Source organism: Vanacampus margaritifer, chromosome 17, assembly GCF_051991255.1.
Source record: "Vanacampus margaritifer isolate UIUO_Vmar chromosome 17, RoL_Vmar_1.0, whole genome shotgun sequence".
In the NCBI taxonomy this organism is placed as follows: domain Eukaryota; kingdom Metazoa; phylum Chordata; class Actinopteri; order Syngnathiformes; family Syngnathidae; genus Vanacampus; species Vanacampus margaritifer.
In genome coordinates this window covers 5,729,933-5,745,975 of record NC_135448.1, presented here as the reverse complement: position 1 = coordinate 5,745,975, position 16,043 = coordinate 5,729,933, and the positions used below count along the sequence as shown (strand labels likewise).

Sequence of the window (16,043 nt, the reverse complement as noted above, 5' to 3'; positions counted from 1 at the left end):
ACTAAAGCTGAAGTAAATATAATGTGACATTTTTGGAAAACTTTGTGGGGGCTAGATGGCTCAGTAACACCGTAATAAATAATTAAGAAATAAATAATTGGAGGTTCATATCCTGGTCCGTGAGCCCAGTGCAAAAACTGTACAGAACATACAGTAATAGAATCAAGTGACATGAGAAGGGAAAGTTTAATCTTCTTCTGAGAAAATATTAGTAATAAAATTAGTATTAATTTTTTTTAAACCGCGGCTATAATTACAACCTGGTAATCGATTTCTTGGTAGGTTTAATTTATCAGTACACAGTAAATTGTTTAAATTTTACTCTAAAAAAGACTATATTCGGTCCAAGTCTAAACAGAGTAAACTTTAGACTTAAGAGAATAAAATGATGATGATTTTTTTTTTTATGACTCAAGGGTTGAGGAACGATCCCACAACCTTCAGCATGGGTAATGGCCACTCAATACGTCCACTTTAGGTATGCCACATCTATTGCAAAAGGAGACCAAAAATGGAGGATTCCTCCTGACCATGAGCGGCATATGGTTGAGCGGGTAGATTGGCTGTCTCCCAACCTGACGGTTCTCCGGTCGTTCCTCAACCCTTGTGTGATTTTAAATACATAAATTAATATTTTACTCTCTTCCAAGTGTAAAGTTTACTCAGTTTGAACTGGGATCGAACATAGTCTTTTTAGAGTAAAATTTAAGACTCAGACTACTTTTTAGTACCCTTGTTGGATCAAAATCTTGACATAACATGCTGGGTCAAATCACTAACTGACACTCGAGGCTAAGCACAGCGACCACTCATCCAGGAAGCCACAAAGGATCTGAGGACAACATCTCTAAATAACTCCATTGAGAAGAGACATCCCTGGCAGAGTTCCAAGATGAAAACCTGGACTGACCAAATTAGAACATAAAAAAAACAAAAAACAAATCAAAACACAAACATCTAAATGCTTCCCAAACTTCTCTGAGAATATATTAGCGACTAACAACATGAAAGGTGTGTGTTGTGACAACAACATTTCAGGAAAAAGAACACCATAGCAGCAGTCAATCATGGTGATGCTAGTGTGATAGTATAAGGCTGCTTTGCTACTTCAGGACCTAAAAGATTTGCTCTTATTGATGAAACCATTAAATCTGCTCTCTACCAGAAAATCCTGAAGGAGAATATTCGTCCAACAGTTTTTGACCACAAACTAAAGCACATTTGGCTTCTGGTTTGAATGAACAAATGAATGAATGAAAAATATTGTGTTCAACGGAGGGGGTGGGAGGTTGGTTTAATGTTTTGAATCACCCAAATAATTTTATAAAGTTCATTCAAAGCTGTATTTTTAATACAGTGCTACTGCAATCATTTGCTGATGGTTATCATGGAATTTAATATTGGGCCATGCCTTGTCTGACATTTGTAATGTCACAAACTTTTCCAACTGGAAGAGATGCACTTTACACAGAAATAAAGCGTACGTACTGATATTGACAAATGTTATTTTAAATTGTCCTGCATGTATTTGCAATCTGTTACAAGAGCAAGTGTAAAGTGTAATTGTCCTACTTCCTGAGCTAGATAAAATACAGCAAAATTCTGATTAGATTGTTCTTCCTATCATTTAGCCCTAGACTCAACTGGGCCCCAAGCTCATTGGCTTCCCAGGACTGGCTAATTGTAGCTAAACACACATGATGTTGTGACTAACTACACTCAAGTGAGGCTAGGAGATGTTTAGCCACATTAGCTAAGAGGTTTCATAAACCAATGCCAACCCCGATTAGATAAGGTATATATTATCAACCCTCTTTTAATTTTGTTAAAGTTTCATATTTACTATGTAAAGTTTGCAATTGAATGTCCAAAATTAGCTGTGTTTAAAATACTACTACTGTTATATCGGTTCGCCCAATTGTTATTTTGTTTTAGTTAGGGCTATATATTTAAACTCAATAAAGTTTTTTTTTTTTTTTTTAATCCAGCCTCCCTTTCGGGTTACATGTTGTGTGATGTCCTGGTGTTGAATTTTTTATCATTTAAAAAAAAAAAAATATATATATATATATATATATATATATATATATATATATAATTTTTTTATGTGGCATAATATATACAAGACATGGTCCCATCACAGACATTTATCACCTGTTAGACCTAGACCAGGGTGCTGAAATTATTGTCGAGATCACAGGGCGTGACGTCACGAGAACCTCTTTGATCAACTGAAAACTACTGTGCATCGACAGGACTTCCCGAGTTTTGGAGGAGGACGATGGCGCATACTGTTCGGTGCTGATGTGGAGATTTTTGGAGTACACACCAATATAATCTAAAGACAGAGACTTTCTTGTTTTTCTTTTCTTTTCTTAACCCAGTGGATTTAAGCCTCCTGATAACTTCGAAAAGCTGAAGGTGAGTTCTATTACGCATGCATGGTGTGTTCACCAAGTATAGTCCTGTAGTAGAGACATGGCCACCTGCTGCTGGGACTGTATAATTTTGTTAGGCTTTTGGTTAGGAACGGACTTTTCAAAACATGTTGGTCAGCCACTTGTAGCATTTTAGTGTTGCTATTTTTCTGTGTGTGTGTGTGTGTGTGTTTGTCATGTTGTTAAAATATCAAATTGAATGTGTAATGCCTGTGAGTTGGTAGCCGTTACAAGAGCTTCGCAAACGTCCTCTTACATTTGTGTTACTTTTTCCAAACTTTTTCTTTTTGTAAACATTTAACACCTTTTGCGTCGTGCGTGTAACTTTGTTGTGAACTACAGAATTTTAGCCGTGACGTGAGAGAACCGCGCTTATTGTGGATGCCGAGTAATCGAATCGACAGTTTCCCCAACGGCTGCGTTTTGATTTGACTTTCTCGATTTAGAACTATTTTTGCGTCGTGTTAAACCGTTTGCACTTTGAGGCCTTACTGCGTTTATGTTTGTGTGTGTTTGGATTTTCTCCGTTTGTCTACTGTGCTAGAAATCTGCCGTTACTGTATATTCAAACTTCATTTTGCATTTAACCTGATGACGTACGTCTTATATGTGTCCATGAATATGCAACAACGAGAAGGAATAACTAATAAAAATGTACACGTTCTGTGTACCAACCGCCAATGCGAAAGGAGCTATTTATTATGTTCCATGTGCAATTTATGTACAACGTTTTATTACAGCTGCTATTGTTTTTGTTGTTTAAGTTGAGTAATATAATCACTAGAAATGCTCCCTCGAAATCTGGCTTTTCAGTTCACAACAATCTTATGTTCTACACCTTCTGCCTACAGAGGGCCCACCAGTGCGCCTTGAGAGTTGATTAGTGCACACAAGACGGATGTTCTGCTGTAGAAAATCCAGAACCCACGACATGGACCTGGGCAGAGACTGTGCAGAGGGTGTGACATTCGACTGGCCGCAGCGCTTGAGCAAAACGCCCAAAAAACTCAAGCTGGTTATGGCTTCTGCGGCATTCTACGAGACCTCAGAAAAAGTAGGACATGCATTAGACGTCAACATTTGATTCCATATCAATGAATTAACCTACCTTGATGGCTAATTTTAACACATGTAATTCTTGAAAGGTTGGTTCCTGGGAAACAAGAAAAACACCATGGACTGACTTCATTTCTCCCTTGCAGGTGTGCCATATTTTGGACTGCCTGGAGCAGGACTACACGCGAGAGGAGGACTGGTGTGGAGGAGTGGACAATCTCGACCTCAAATGTGAGGCGGATCTGACCCTCAGGATCAGTAAACACTTGGAGCAGAAGGAAGTCTTGCTCAAGGTTAAAATGACACACTGGAAAATACAAACATTGTTATACCTCTTAACTTAACTGTTTGTCATTTTTGTCACTCAGGCGTGCAGTATGTCCAGGAGAATCGCGGATATCTTCTTCAAGTACATGGAAAAGAACCGTGTCAAAATGGGAATGCAGAGTCACGTCGACTCACCGAAGCAACAAGTTAAAAGTCAGTATGGACAAAATAATTAGATGTGTTTGCCAAATTTGAGCCGTAACCAAATGCTAACATAAGGAAATGTGATACTTGTACAAATATTCAGTGTCTTTAATTGAGCACAAATTGTCCTTGAAAAATTACTCAAAGCACCACTAGAAAATTGTAAAATACTGTTTTAATCAAATAATCTTTTCATCATATCAGTTACCCTAATGTGTGAGTGTTATTTTACTGTCACAGAAATCATTGATGGCCTGCTGGAGAGAGAGGACCGTGTCCTGCACTTCTGGAACATGAGGATGGAGAGTTTGGAGCAGTGCCAGAATTATGTGGCATTTGAATGCCGTGCCAAAAAGGTGAAAGAGTTAGAAAACATTATATCTGACTTCCTGGGCTGTGAAACTCAATCAAAAACATCACACATCTGTTTGTTTATTTTTAGCTGCTTGGGACCATTCAGGACATGGGTGAGATTTACCTGTCCACAAACTGCTCTACTGGCTCTGCCATCTACGACAGCAGGCAGGAGCTGTTGAAAGAGTGCGAGGACTTCCACATCATTGCCAAGGTAGGTTGCGCGTCACACTCTTGTCTTGGCATTTGGATGCAAGCTAGGGGTGAATGATTTTTTAAACATAATCTAATTGTGAACATAATGAAATATTGCGATTGTGATTTAAGATGTGATTATTTTTTCAAGGTGCCAAAAAAGTGTGATCAAGACATGCCTAGTTTTATTAAACAATAAAAATATGACAATATTACAAATGACAATTTGTTTTTCTTTTTTCTTTTGGTTTTAGTTTTAAATTCACATATTGTTAATATTAGTAAACTATTTTGCTGTCTAGAAACTTTTCAGTGGAGCAATTTCCAACACAAATAATACGAGCATGCATACATACTTTTACTCACTCATCTGCAGGAAATAGAGGAGTGTGTGAAGCTGCTCATCCAACAGGCAGACGAACACTGCGGCAAAGGTCACCGCTACGCATGTGAGTTCAAGAAATGGGCGACAGAAATGAACAATTGCTACCAGGACTTTTCCCTGCGAATGGACAAGTACAGCCGCAGCATGGAGAAATCCTTGAGTACCTCGTCCGACGCTGTAAGTCTAATTTGACTATGTTACCAACTACTTTCAGACACTGTCAATTGCACATAACTCAGTCTACTTTAAAAAAAGAAAATAAAAAAGTTGCAAATCCAATTGCCTTGCTTTTTTTAAGTCAATGTCAAAGCCAAATTAAAGTACAAGTACTAAAAAACTTGCTGAGGTCAACAGATTTACCTAGATTTCCAGTAAGTAAAATATGCAGTACTTTCTGTCTCTCATTTTTCAGAGTAAAGATCTCCAACCGGATATAATTCCTGCCACAGCTTCGGGGTCAGACGTCAAGCTGAGAGATAACACCCATAATGTCGACGAGAAGAAAAGAAAGTCTGCATGCAAAAAAGTGTAAGTTATTCATTATACGATTTGTGAAATTGAAAATACAGTTCAACACACAAGGGGTGGCTTTATTGAATTAAACTAAAGTAGATTGTGGTTTAGTTATTAGCCATTGGCTGGCTTACAAGAAGACGTCAATGCAAAATACATTTGCAAGATTTCAAGTGCCTTCCTAAGCATCTCATTTGCTTGGCAGCTCAGTAACAAACAGAATCATGCATTTTTAATGTTTTTGTATAGGTTCATCATTGCAGAGCTGATTGAGACGGAGAAGAGCTACGTGCAAAACCTGCGGGAATGCATTGATGTGAGTTTCACTTCTGTTAACATATATATTTTTTAACTCTAAAAGAAGCACAAGTGAACTTTTGTGTGACTTCATGCAGATTTACCTGTCAGAGATGACCAGCGGGGTGGCGGAGATACCTCCAGGAATCCTCAATAAGCAGCATGTCATCTTTGGGAACTTGCAAGATCTTTATGAATTCCACCATAAGTAAGCATTAGCAATGACACTTTTTTCCCTCTTTTTTTTTTTTTTTACCCCAGAGGAGCTTTGTCTACGCAGCAAAAAAAAAGAAAGAAAACAAACCAAAATGAGCCATTATGATGTTGTTATAGCTTCTCCTAGTGTTCAATTAGCTCTTTACACAGAGTGGACCAAACAAAATAATTCAGCTTCTCACACTCAATTAGGACTTTACACATTGCCTGCCTCACATTACCAAAGACCAATAATCAAGGTTTGCTCATGTTATTAAATGAAAAAGTGTGTGCAAACATTTGACTGCAACTGTACACCCACTTTTTGAAATGTATCAATTTTCTCTCTTCCTTCAGCATCTTTCTCAAAGAGCTGGGGAAATCTGAATTGCCTGAAGATGTTTGCCATTGCTTTGTCACATGGGTATGTATCACCAACTCAATAGTCAAACTGATGAATGACCCAAAAAGAACCTCAATCATTTTTATTTATTTATTTTTTTTGTAGGCTGAAAAGTTCCAGATGTATGTGGATTATTGCAAGAACCAACCGGACTCCTCTCAGCTCATTCTGGAGAAGCGTGCTGTAAACTATTTCAGTGTAAGTTAAATAAATATCAAGGATAATCACAAGATTATTATATTACCTTGTCTTACATTATTTTCTCTCTCTTTCTGATGTGTTAACAGAACATTCAGAAGAGGCACCAACTGGTCCACTCAATCAGCTCCTACTTGATTAAGCCTGTGCAGAGAATCACAAAGTATCAACTCATGCTAAAGGTAAATTCTTCTTCTTATTATTATTATTATTATTATTTAGTGAATCCCAATTTGTCACGGAGAATACTATGTTTAGACCGATTCATGATTGGTAATCTTGGTAATGTCCCCTTTTTATTTGTTTTCACACAACCGGCTAGTAGTAGCTTGTTGGCCGCGGCCAACGTCGGAAACAAGAAACTAACCAGCGAGCCAAATTAGCACACGAGCTAACAAAAAAACGTCTAGCTATGAGTCCCTTCTCCCCCGCCAGACGTGCGATGCGTACACTAACACTTGGGACGGTATGTATCAGCCATACACAGATCATGTCCTCTAGATCACATGTACAATGTTCATAAGCAGTATTAGCTTTTGATTTCCACCTTCATTTGTCATCATTATTGTTTACATCTTACGTTGACGTATAGTTATCATATCTTACTTTCTCAGCAGAAAGGAAGCCAACTGTCACTGTCAGTGCTCCGATGTTTACACGAATCCTCTGTCTGCGACTATCAGACTATATTTTGGCTCATTTTGTCGCGCTGGATACAACTTCTCCTTTCTTCTTTTTTTGGGGATCCGTGCCAGAGTTCCAGCTATGCTCGAACGTGTCCTTTCTTTTTACTCCCGGAAGATTCCACTCATCAATGTAAAAGCTTGCACTTGCAGTCATGTTATTTATCTCAAGTGTCTCACAGTGAGCACTACTTCTTCTAATCTACGCGTTATGGTGTAGAAGTTGAAACTTTTGATTTTATTTGATTTAGTTTTTTGAGCAACAAAGAAATTAAAACAACAATGTGGAAGTGAAAAAAAAAAGAGTCAAAAATTCTACCAAGAGATGGGAGCGCGCATGACGTTACATTGCTAGCATTTTTCGCCCGAATGCCTCTATTTAGAAGAGCTTTATAAGCTTATCGACGCAGTTGTTGTAAACACGTTAGGGCTTGCTCTACACATCAGGGCGTTGCTTCTGCATGTAAAAATCTGTAATTTCAACATTTAAACTTGCTTAACGCAGCTTTAATTCCACAAACGCATTAGTAATCAGAATTCTGTGTTTAGAGTAATGGGGCCACATGCAATATATTATTGTAAAGACAATTTTTGAGTTGATCTTCCCCTTTAAAGACCCTGTAAAGTAAATTCACAAATTTGTTTCTTTGTACATTAAATATGTATTTAAAATAATTACTGAAAAAGCTGGAGATCCTGTTTTTTAGCATTTCGGTTTTACAATTTTTTTTTGACTTGGCTAAAATGGCACTCAATGACACATTACGGCCTCGAGCATCCATACACGATATAAGAACTTAATTTCTCCGTTCGCATCAGTGATTTTCTGGCACAGCTGCAAGTTATTTAGTTTTAAATGATCAGGTCCAAGGCCGTTAGCTCATGGGCTAGCTGGTGGCTAGTGCCTTTCGCCATGGTATGGAAAGCATAGCAATGACTCGGTATTGACGCACTTTATGGCTGCCTTAAATCATAACACCAACATGTCTGCTATGCGGGGTTACTTTTCACTACAACAAAAAGTTAGTCGAACAGCGACATCCAATTGCTGCAACAAAGAGATCGTATCAGATCAGTATCAGAAAGAGCAAATTGGATCGGATTGGTAGCCCCAAAAAATCTTGATCTGGACATCCCTGTTCTATTCTTGGCAACAACAAAAAAAATCAGCGTTTAAATTTGGCCGTGTCATGAACTACCCCCTTCCCTGTGGTGTCAAATTCAGAACAGATATTTATATTGACGTAAACAAAAAGAAGACTTGTTTGCATATTTCCAAATAAGAAACAAAGCGACACATAAAACAAAGGAATTAAAACTAATAAAAGTCTGCTAACATGTAATGTGAAACACTATAAACAGAAATTAGCATGGATGTTACAGTAATAGTAAACTTTCAGAGAACTGGGGCAGCAACATACAGCAACATTCTCTCTTCTCTGTGGGAACAACGAATAATGGGTGTTATAACAAAGTTTTTTTTTTCAGGAGCTGCGAAGCTGCTATGAAGAAGACGAAAGTGAGGTCAAGGACGCCCTGGACGTGATGCTCAGCATTCCCAAGAGAGCCAACAACGCCATGCATCTCTCCATGCTGCAAGGTGACAGAACACGGACAGAAAAACCACAATTCATTCATTGTTGAGATGTAATTTGCTTACATTCCCTTTGTTCCTCACTCAGATTTTGATGAGGACATTGAGTCGCAGGGCGAGCTGATGCACTATGATTCCATCCAAATGTGGAGTGCAAACCCACTGAGCCACACGAGAAAAGTGAAAAAGAGGCACCTCTTCCTCTTCGAGAGGTCCCTCGTCTTCAGCAAGGGCAAACATTCCAAGGGCGGGAGCAAATACTTCTACAAGAGCAAACTCTTTGTGAGTCCGATTTAACACACTTTCCATCTATGCAACATTCCCATTAAAGACTGTCAATCCGTTTTCTCACCAGACCTCCATGTTAGGGTTGAAAGAAGACACTGAGGGAGACCCATGCAAGTTTGCCATTTGGTTGAGACGCTCGTCGACGTCGGACATCGTTTATCTTAAGGTTAGGTGGTCTAAGATACAGCTAAGATTTCACCCATGTGGGATTTCCACACAGTGTGGGGGAAAAGAGAAAGTCCACCCAAAAAGAAATTCTTGACAATAATATGTTTGATGCAGCCCCACTAGTCTAAATATGGTATTTATCCTGGTTAATATTGCGTTAGTGGAATATAATAAGCAGCCCAATCCAGCAGTTTTTCTCATTATCAGAAGGTGGCCATTTTGCCACTTACTGTCAAGTGGCAAAAGGTCTCAGGTAACAACCAATCACAGCTCAGCTTCAGAAGCCAAGTGAGCTGTGATTGGTCGTTTCCTGAGCTTGAGCAACTGTGATGTCATCTTCACTCGACAGCTAGTGTCAAAATGGCCGTTCTCTGGGATGGATAAAAACGGCTGCATAACTCATATTCCACTATTGTAATATTAATCAGAATTTCATGTTCAGACTAGCGAAGTCCAGTATTGAGAACATTACTTTAAAAAAGTAATTAGTTATAGTTACTCATTAACTGAGTTAGTAATTGAATTACTTCATAATAAAAGTAACTCGTTACCAGGTAAAGTAACAATTTTCACTACTTAAAAAAATAATAATTGTATCAAAGAATTTGGATTTATTTTTTATTTTTTATTCATATTATTATTATTATTATCATTATATTTTTATACAAGGAATTCAAATTACGTCCAGGCTATATAGGGTGTTTTCATTTATTTTTGTGAGTATGTCACACAAATGCCTCACTCCATAATATGACATATCATATAATAATAACAATAATAATTCATTAAATTTGGAGTGGTGATGTATGTTCTACCACTGCCAGTTACTACAACAATCAGAATAATAATAAAAATAAAATAAATACTGGATGATATGGTGATTTGTGGCACATATGTCATCTATAGGTAATTTGTAGACAGTCCTAGCTAGTCCCTCCAGGATTTCGCGGGCATTTTGTGATTGTTGCTGGCTAAAATAATCAATAATAGATAAAACAAATTGCCAATGCTATTAAAATATCCATCCATCCATCCATTTTCTTGACCGCTTTTTCCTCACAAGGGTCGCGGGGGTGCTGGAGCCTATCCCAGCTGGCTTCGGGCAGTAGGCAGGGTACACCCTGAACTGGTTGCCAGTCAATTGCAGGGCAGCTATTAAAATATACATTGCTTAATGCTATCATTGCCAAAATCATTGCCATAACTACTACTACATTTTCTCCTCAAAATCATCAGCTTCCACTTGATCATTCTGAAAAACATACTTTTGTACACTTTCAATATGGTGATATATCTTCAGTTTATAATTGTACACATTTAAAGACATGTTTAATGCTTGATTTACGTCAGAAAACTGCACAACTCTAGGCTTAACATGCATCATTCACATACAAATGTGTGTGAGCATATTTCTTTCAACATTTTTCACATGTTTAGCACTCGTAAAGTAAGAGCAATACAATTGTTGGTGCTACTAGGCGAGCGTGTCGCTATGACTTACCGGTATCTTTATTGTTGTTGTGGTGCTTTTGGAGTCACAATATGGCTCTTGGTGAAACAGAATTGTCAACAAATCACTCTTCATGGCGGCCATTTTTCAGCAAATTTCTACTGTATTTTTTTTATTAATGTCACTCTTGTCAAAGTTGTCAAACCAGTTCCAGGCGAGGACGTGGACTCTTTGCTAAAATGCTAAAATATGCTAAGCCTTAAGGTACAGGAAGAAGGACCGTCAAGTCACTACACATTTCAGCTGTCAAGGCACTTTTATTGTGATGAGGTCCGACAACTATAGTGCCTCTAACTGTGCGCAAATGTCATTTTCAGAGCCAGCCACCGCACACTGTCTTGTAAGCTTACTTCGAGCTTTTAAAATAACAAATAAATTGTAACGCAACGCATTTCTCATACATTAACAATAACTGTGTTTCAAATATGGGGAGAATAATTAGTTTAGATTAGTCCGTTTATAAAAAAAAAACAAAGTTACCTAATGCCGTTGGTTTAAACGCCGTTTTTCCCAACACTGGTGAGGTCACATATAACATATTATATTCAAGAAATGTTTAAGGTTGACATGCTTTTGTTAACAAAACGTGGACCCTCTGCTGGCTTTTTGAGTCCAGGTTGCTCATTTCTTCTGCTTGGTTAACGTGTGTTATTCTCTGAATATAAATTTTGTCACCATAAATAAAAGTGAAACGTCTATTTTTGTAACAAACTACTGGAGAATATCACATATCAACTAAAACTCCAGCTGACTTTTGGGAAAAACACAGTGAAACAACATTCGTCAAAAAGCAGTTGACTTCCACATGTATGGTCTTAACATTTGATGTCATCCTAATCAACAGGCATCCAACGTGCAGAGCAAGGAGAACTGGATCCAGCATCTCAGGACGGTAATCCAGGCGCCCTCCATGCACCGGAGAGGGGAACTCGAGGAACACTTCCGTATTTCCAAAACCAGCACAGCTAAGCACCATAATGACCTAAGGTAACTCAGAAAACTTTATGGTGGCAGTGAACTCAATCCAACTCATTTTACAATACAACACAATAAGACTGGTAATTGAGAACTACTTATGACTTGCGCATTTCCAACCAAAATTTGACAATGTGCTGTTGTATCTTAGTGTTGGAGAGGATTGTGACAGTCGAAGTGAAAGCAGCAGTGAACCAGACTCAAGCTCTCTGACCTCAAACACATCCCAGGACACAGTGGACAGTGTGAAGGTAAGACACTCTATTAACATACAAGTGACAAGACTTGGTCTCACACAAAGAATCTCTTCACCTCCTACTCGGTGCACCACGACCAGATTGCGCAGGTTCCAGAGCGCTGCATCGACAAGCCCGACGTGTGCCAGGTGAAGTCCGCTGGCAGTTCCGTGGCCGCAGAGGGCCTGGGGCCCCGCTCTGTACCCATCACTGCACAGTCTCTCTGCTCCACAGATATTGAGGGCATCTCCAACCACAATGGTAAGTCATTTTCAATATAATGAAAAAAAATAAGTCCAGCAACAGTACATTGGAACCTCCAAAGCATAATGCACCAAAAGTGATACTGTATAAAGCATTTGGAGTATTTATTCAGTCTCCTTGACGTCCAACTTAATGTCCATGTACAGAAATAGTACACTGTTCCTTAACTCATTCACTCCCAGCCATTTTTGCTGAAGCAACCCCCTTTGCTCCCGGCTGTTTTACTGGATTTTGACTGATTTCGCAAGGCCCACAGAATATTGTGTTCTATTGCTATAAAAACATGGAACCTACCAAAAGAAAGATGAGAGTGGGCATTCTGATGCTATTAGTAGGGTCTATGAAGGCTACTAAGTTTTCTATTTTGTTCACAAACCTGCACTTTTTAACCTGCATTACAAATACAATGTATTATTATTATTATTATTATTATTATTATTATTATTATTATTATTATTATTATTATTATTATTATTATTATTATTATTATTATTATTATTATTATCAGAGGTGGCAAGTCCAGGTCCAGAAAGTGCTACAGTTTGGCTTTAGACCCTGATGCTAGCTATCTAGCTAGCTCCCTAGCAGGTAAATGAGCACCATGGGAGCTAGCTACGAAGCTAGCTAGCTAGCACCTGGGGCTAAAGCCAAACTGTGGCAGGGTTTTTACTTTCTGGACCTGGATTTGCCACCTCTGGCTATTAGTGTGTGACCCATGCCTACTGGTGTTACCCATGCAGCATACTAGTGCGCCAAAATTGGCACTAGTAAGAATAAGTAACTCGTAAGACAGTCGTTCCACTACTCCTCTTACTGTTAGTAGTGAGGAGAAAACTTCAGAGACTACACTACGCAAGCCTACCACCAATTATTATTGGGCGTGAGTGAGCAAGCGACAGCAAGTGAGCGAGCAGGAGTTAGCCGGAGCGGCTAGCAAGAGCGGCTTGCGAGTGAAGGTAGTAAAAGCTAGCGAGAGCAAAGCAGAGGTAGGCAAATGGTGGGCGCCCAAATCACGGTACTCAGCGATGACCACCTGCATACCCCAGCTGTGGAAGTAAAGTAGCGATCGATCATTGGGTCTGATACTAACTGCAAGCATCACCAAGGCTAGCGTTTGCGATACTCCTTCAGGTATCCGTAGCAGAAAGATGGCGGTGAAACATGTTAACTTCTTGTAAGGCGCGGTGCGACCTGTGTAACGTAATTAGCGATTACGAGACCTACAATTATATAAAAAAATCTAATGTTGATTTGATAGAATTTGTTTTTTTCTTTTGCAGGGTTTTTAAAGTGATTAGTTCACCACTAGATGGCATTATATTTTACACAATGTCACTTTAAGTACATGGACCTTAAACTGGATAGAGAATATCAAATAAATCCTTAAATGCTTTCTGGAAACAAATAGAAAAAGTATTATATCTATCTCTATAACCAGAAATTTTTACTTGATGCAAATGTATGTACATTGTAGCTCAATACTTTTTATTTACTATTTATATGTTTACAACAAGCACAAATGCCACTTAAAACATTAGGATTACGACAGTTGTGTTTCATTAACTTTCATTAAATCCTATTGAAATTAGGTACTGTACTAATGTATGTACTCATAATTAAAACATCAACAGGCATCAATTTGGAGGTTTTACTGTTCTACACCTTTAATTAGCTTAATGCACTGTTAAATCATTGGAGATATTTATAATGCTGGATTTTTTTAATTAATTCATTCATTTTTCACAGTTAGGTGATATTATTATTATTTTTTTTTATATTTATTTATTTTATTAGGGGTGTTAGAAAAAAATCGATTCGGCAATATATTGCGATATTACAGCGCGCAATTCTCGAATCGATTCGATATGCGGCCGAATCAATTTTTAAACATCATTTTTTTAATGGGAATATTCAACAAAACGTCTTACTTAGGGTTAGGATTCACACATTAAGCATGGAAGAATGTTATATTAATGGAACATTAAGCCTTAATATTTTATTTCAGTGCTGTTCAAACATGAAACAGACTGCAACCTGTTTGTTAAATGCAGTGGCTCAGTTTTATAAGCCTGAATTTTCAGATAAATAAATACATTTTCATACAAATCTTACTGTGTACATGTACAAGTTTACTAAGAATTTTCTAAATTTGAGTTAAAAAAAATCGCAATAATCAATTCATAGATTTGTATCGAGATTAATTGGTATCGAATCAAATTGTGACCTATGAATCGTGATACAAATCGAATCGCTAGGTACTAGGCAATTCACACCCCTAATATATATATAGCCTAAAGGGTCAGGCTAAAATAGTGTCACATCATATTGGCTGTTGCTTTTGTTTTCTTCTTTATGGTTATTAACAAGCAGTGTCAACGTGTGTGCTGTGTCTCTCAGGCAACACGCGGAAATTGTTCAAATTGAAGATCTTTGCTCATAAGTGCGAGAAAAGCCATGAGTTGAGGATGAGCAGCGACCTAGACTTGGACGACAGCGCTGCATGCAACAAGGAACGCAAAGTGGGTCCCGACTTGGTGCCCCTGCATCCACCAATGGCGGGTGTCATCAAGGAGCTAAGCTTGAGACCTCCCATTTTGGGGAACCCTGGTTAAAGCTTGGTTCAAAGAATAACCTTAGCCATTCAACTGTTGTCTGCTGAACTTCGCCACCTTGGAGCTTTGTGAAATCAAGTTAGAAAAAGTCACATTGAACTATAGGGCAGCTTTACCCAACCAGAGGCCTAAAGAAAGTTTTTTGTGGAAAAGACACAATAACACCAAAGGCTTCATGTTGTATTGTTTTGTTTATTGTACAATTATTGATGTTGTTTGTAAGACAAGCATATTGTAAATGTAAACTGACGTTGGTAGGTGTACAGAAAGTTTTTGGCCTTGTGTTAGTTATAGAACTGTTTGTGTCGACATGTAAAAAAAAAAAATAATAATATTTTTGTGTTTTGTGGAAATATTTTTTTCTGATTATTTTGATTTTCTGTTTTTTCCTGTATATAATCTTTCCCTGTTTTCCCAATATTTTCACTGTTTTTTTTAATATTTGACAGAACATTAAAAAAAAAACTCATACAAAAAAATGTCACAAAACTGTTTTTTTCCCCAAGTGAATGCAATACGCTTCCGTATGATCCTTACTGTCTGTGTAGTTTTGCTTTTGCTGTTGTATATATGTGTGTATATATATATATATATATATAAATATATATATATATATATTTGTGTGTGTGTCTGTATATATGGATATAATGTGTATGGATATTATAGGCTCAGAGGTGACCAAACTTAAGTTTCAGCTTTCTTTTTTTTACTGTCCATACAGAGGTTATGAAATTGGATGTATCAAATGTTGAGTTAAAAGCTATCAAACTGTTGTACACTTGTTACTGTTTGATAAAAGTATTATTTTTGTCCACTTGGTGTCGCTTTCCTCATATAAACAGTGTTCCTTTTGTTGCAGTACATGTAAAGTTTCTTCGCTCCAAGCTGACAAACGAGGCATGTGTGTATTTTATTCCGCCGTTATTATAGCAATATATTCGTAGTTTGTTGATCCTGGAGACAGTCGAACGCGAGACTACTGATACGTATTACCACTCTGTCAATAAATTCATTATAAATAATTAAATATTCCAATGTGCAAAGTAGGTCAGTAAGTCCACAGGCACTTAGTTGGTTTTGCATTCTGTTGGGCACATTATGTACGTCATGTAAAGTTAAATTATCATTCACGCTGCGTACGAAAATAAGGAAAGGGAATTCAGTGGGTAACAGTTTATGTTTTCCAAAGACGTTAATTGTCAAGTTGT

General features: G+C 37.8%; 1 protein-coding gene across 2 annotated transcripts; it reads left to right on the top strand.

Annotated features, from left to right (window-relative positions):
- Positions 1-2,269: 2,269 nt before the first annotated feature.
- Positions 2,270-15,349, top strand: LOC144037498 (triple functional domain protein-like). 2 transcript variants are annotated; one of them, XM_077549024.1, is made up of 20 exons: positions 2,270-2,421; positions 3,290-3,492; positions 3,641-3,787; positions 3,863-3,974; positions 4,206-4,321; positions 4,408-4,533; positions 4,891-5,076; positions 5,312-5,427; positions 5,662-5,728; positions 5,808-5,917; positions 6,262-6,328; positions 6,413-6,505; positions 6,595-6,687; positions 8,677-8,788; positions 8,871-9,064; positions 9,138-9,236; positions 11,593-11,735; positions 11,875-11,974; positions 12,061-12,220; positions 14,621-15,349. In XM_077549024.1, exons 2-20 carry the CDS (start codon positions 3,337-3,339, stop codon positions 14,833-14,835), a joined length of 2,412 nt encoding a protein of 803 aa, XP_077405150.1. In that variant the 5' UTR covers positions 2,270-2,421; positions 3,290-3,336; the 3' UTR covers positions 14,836-15,349. The 2 variants fall into 2 exon arrangements, with proteins under 2 accessions (XP_077405150.1, XP_077405151.1); XM_077549025.1 differs by lacking the exon at positions 11,875-11,974 and having other exon boundaries at positions 12,194-12,220; positions 14,621-14,737.
- The last annotated feature ends 694 nt before the right edge of the window (positions 15,350-16,043 follow it).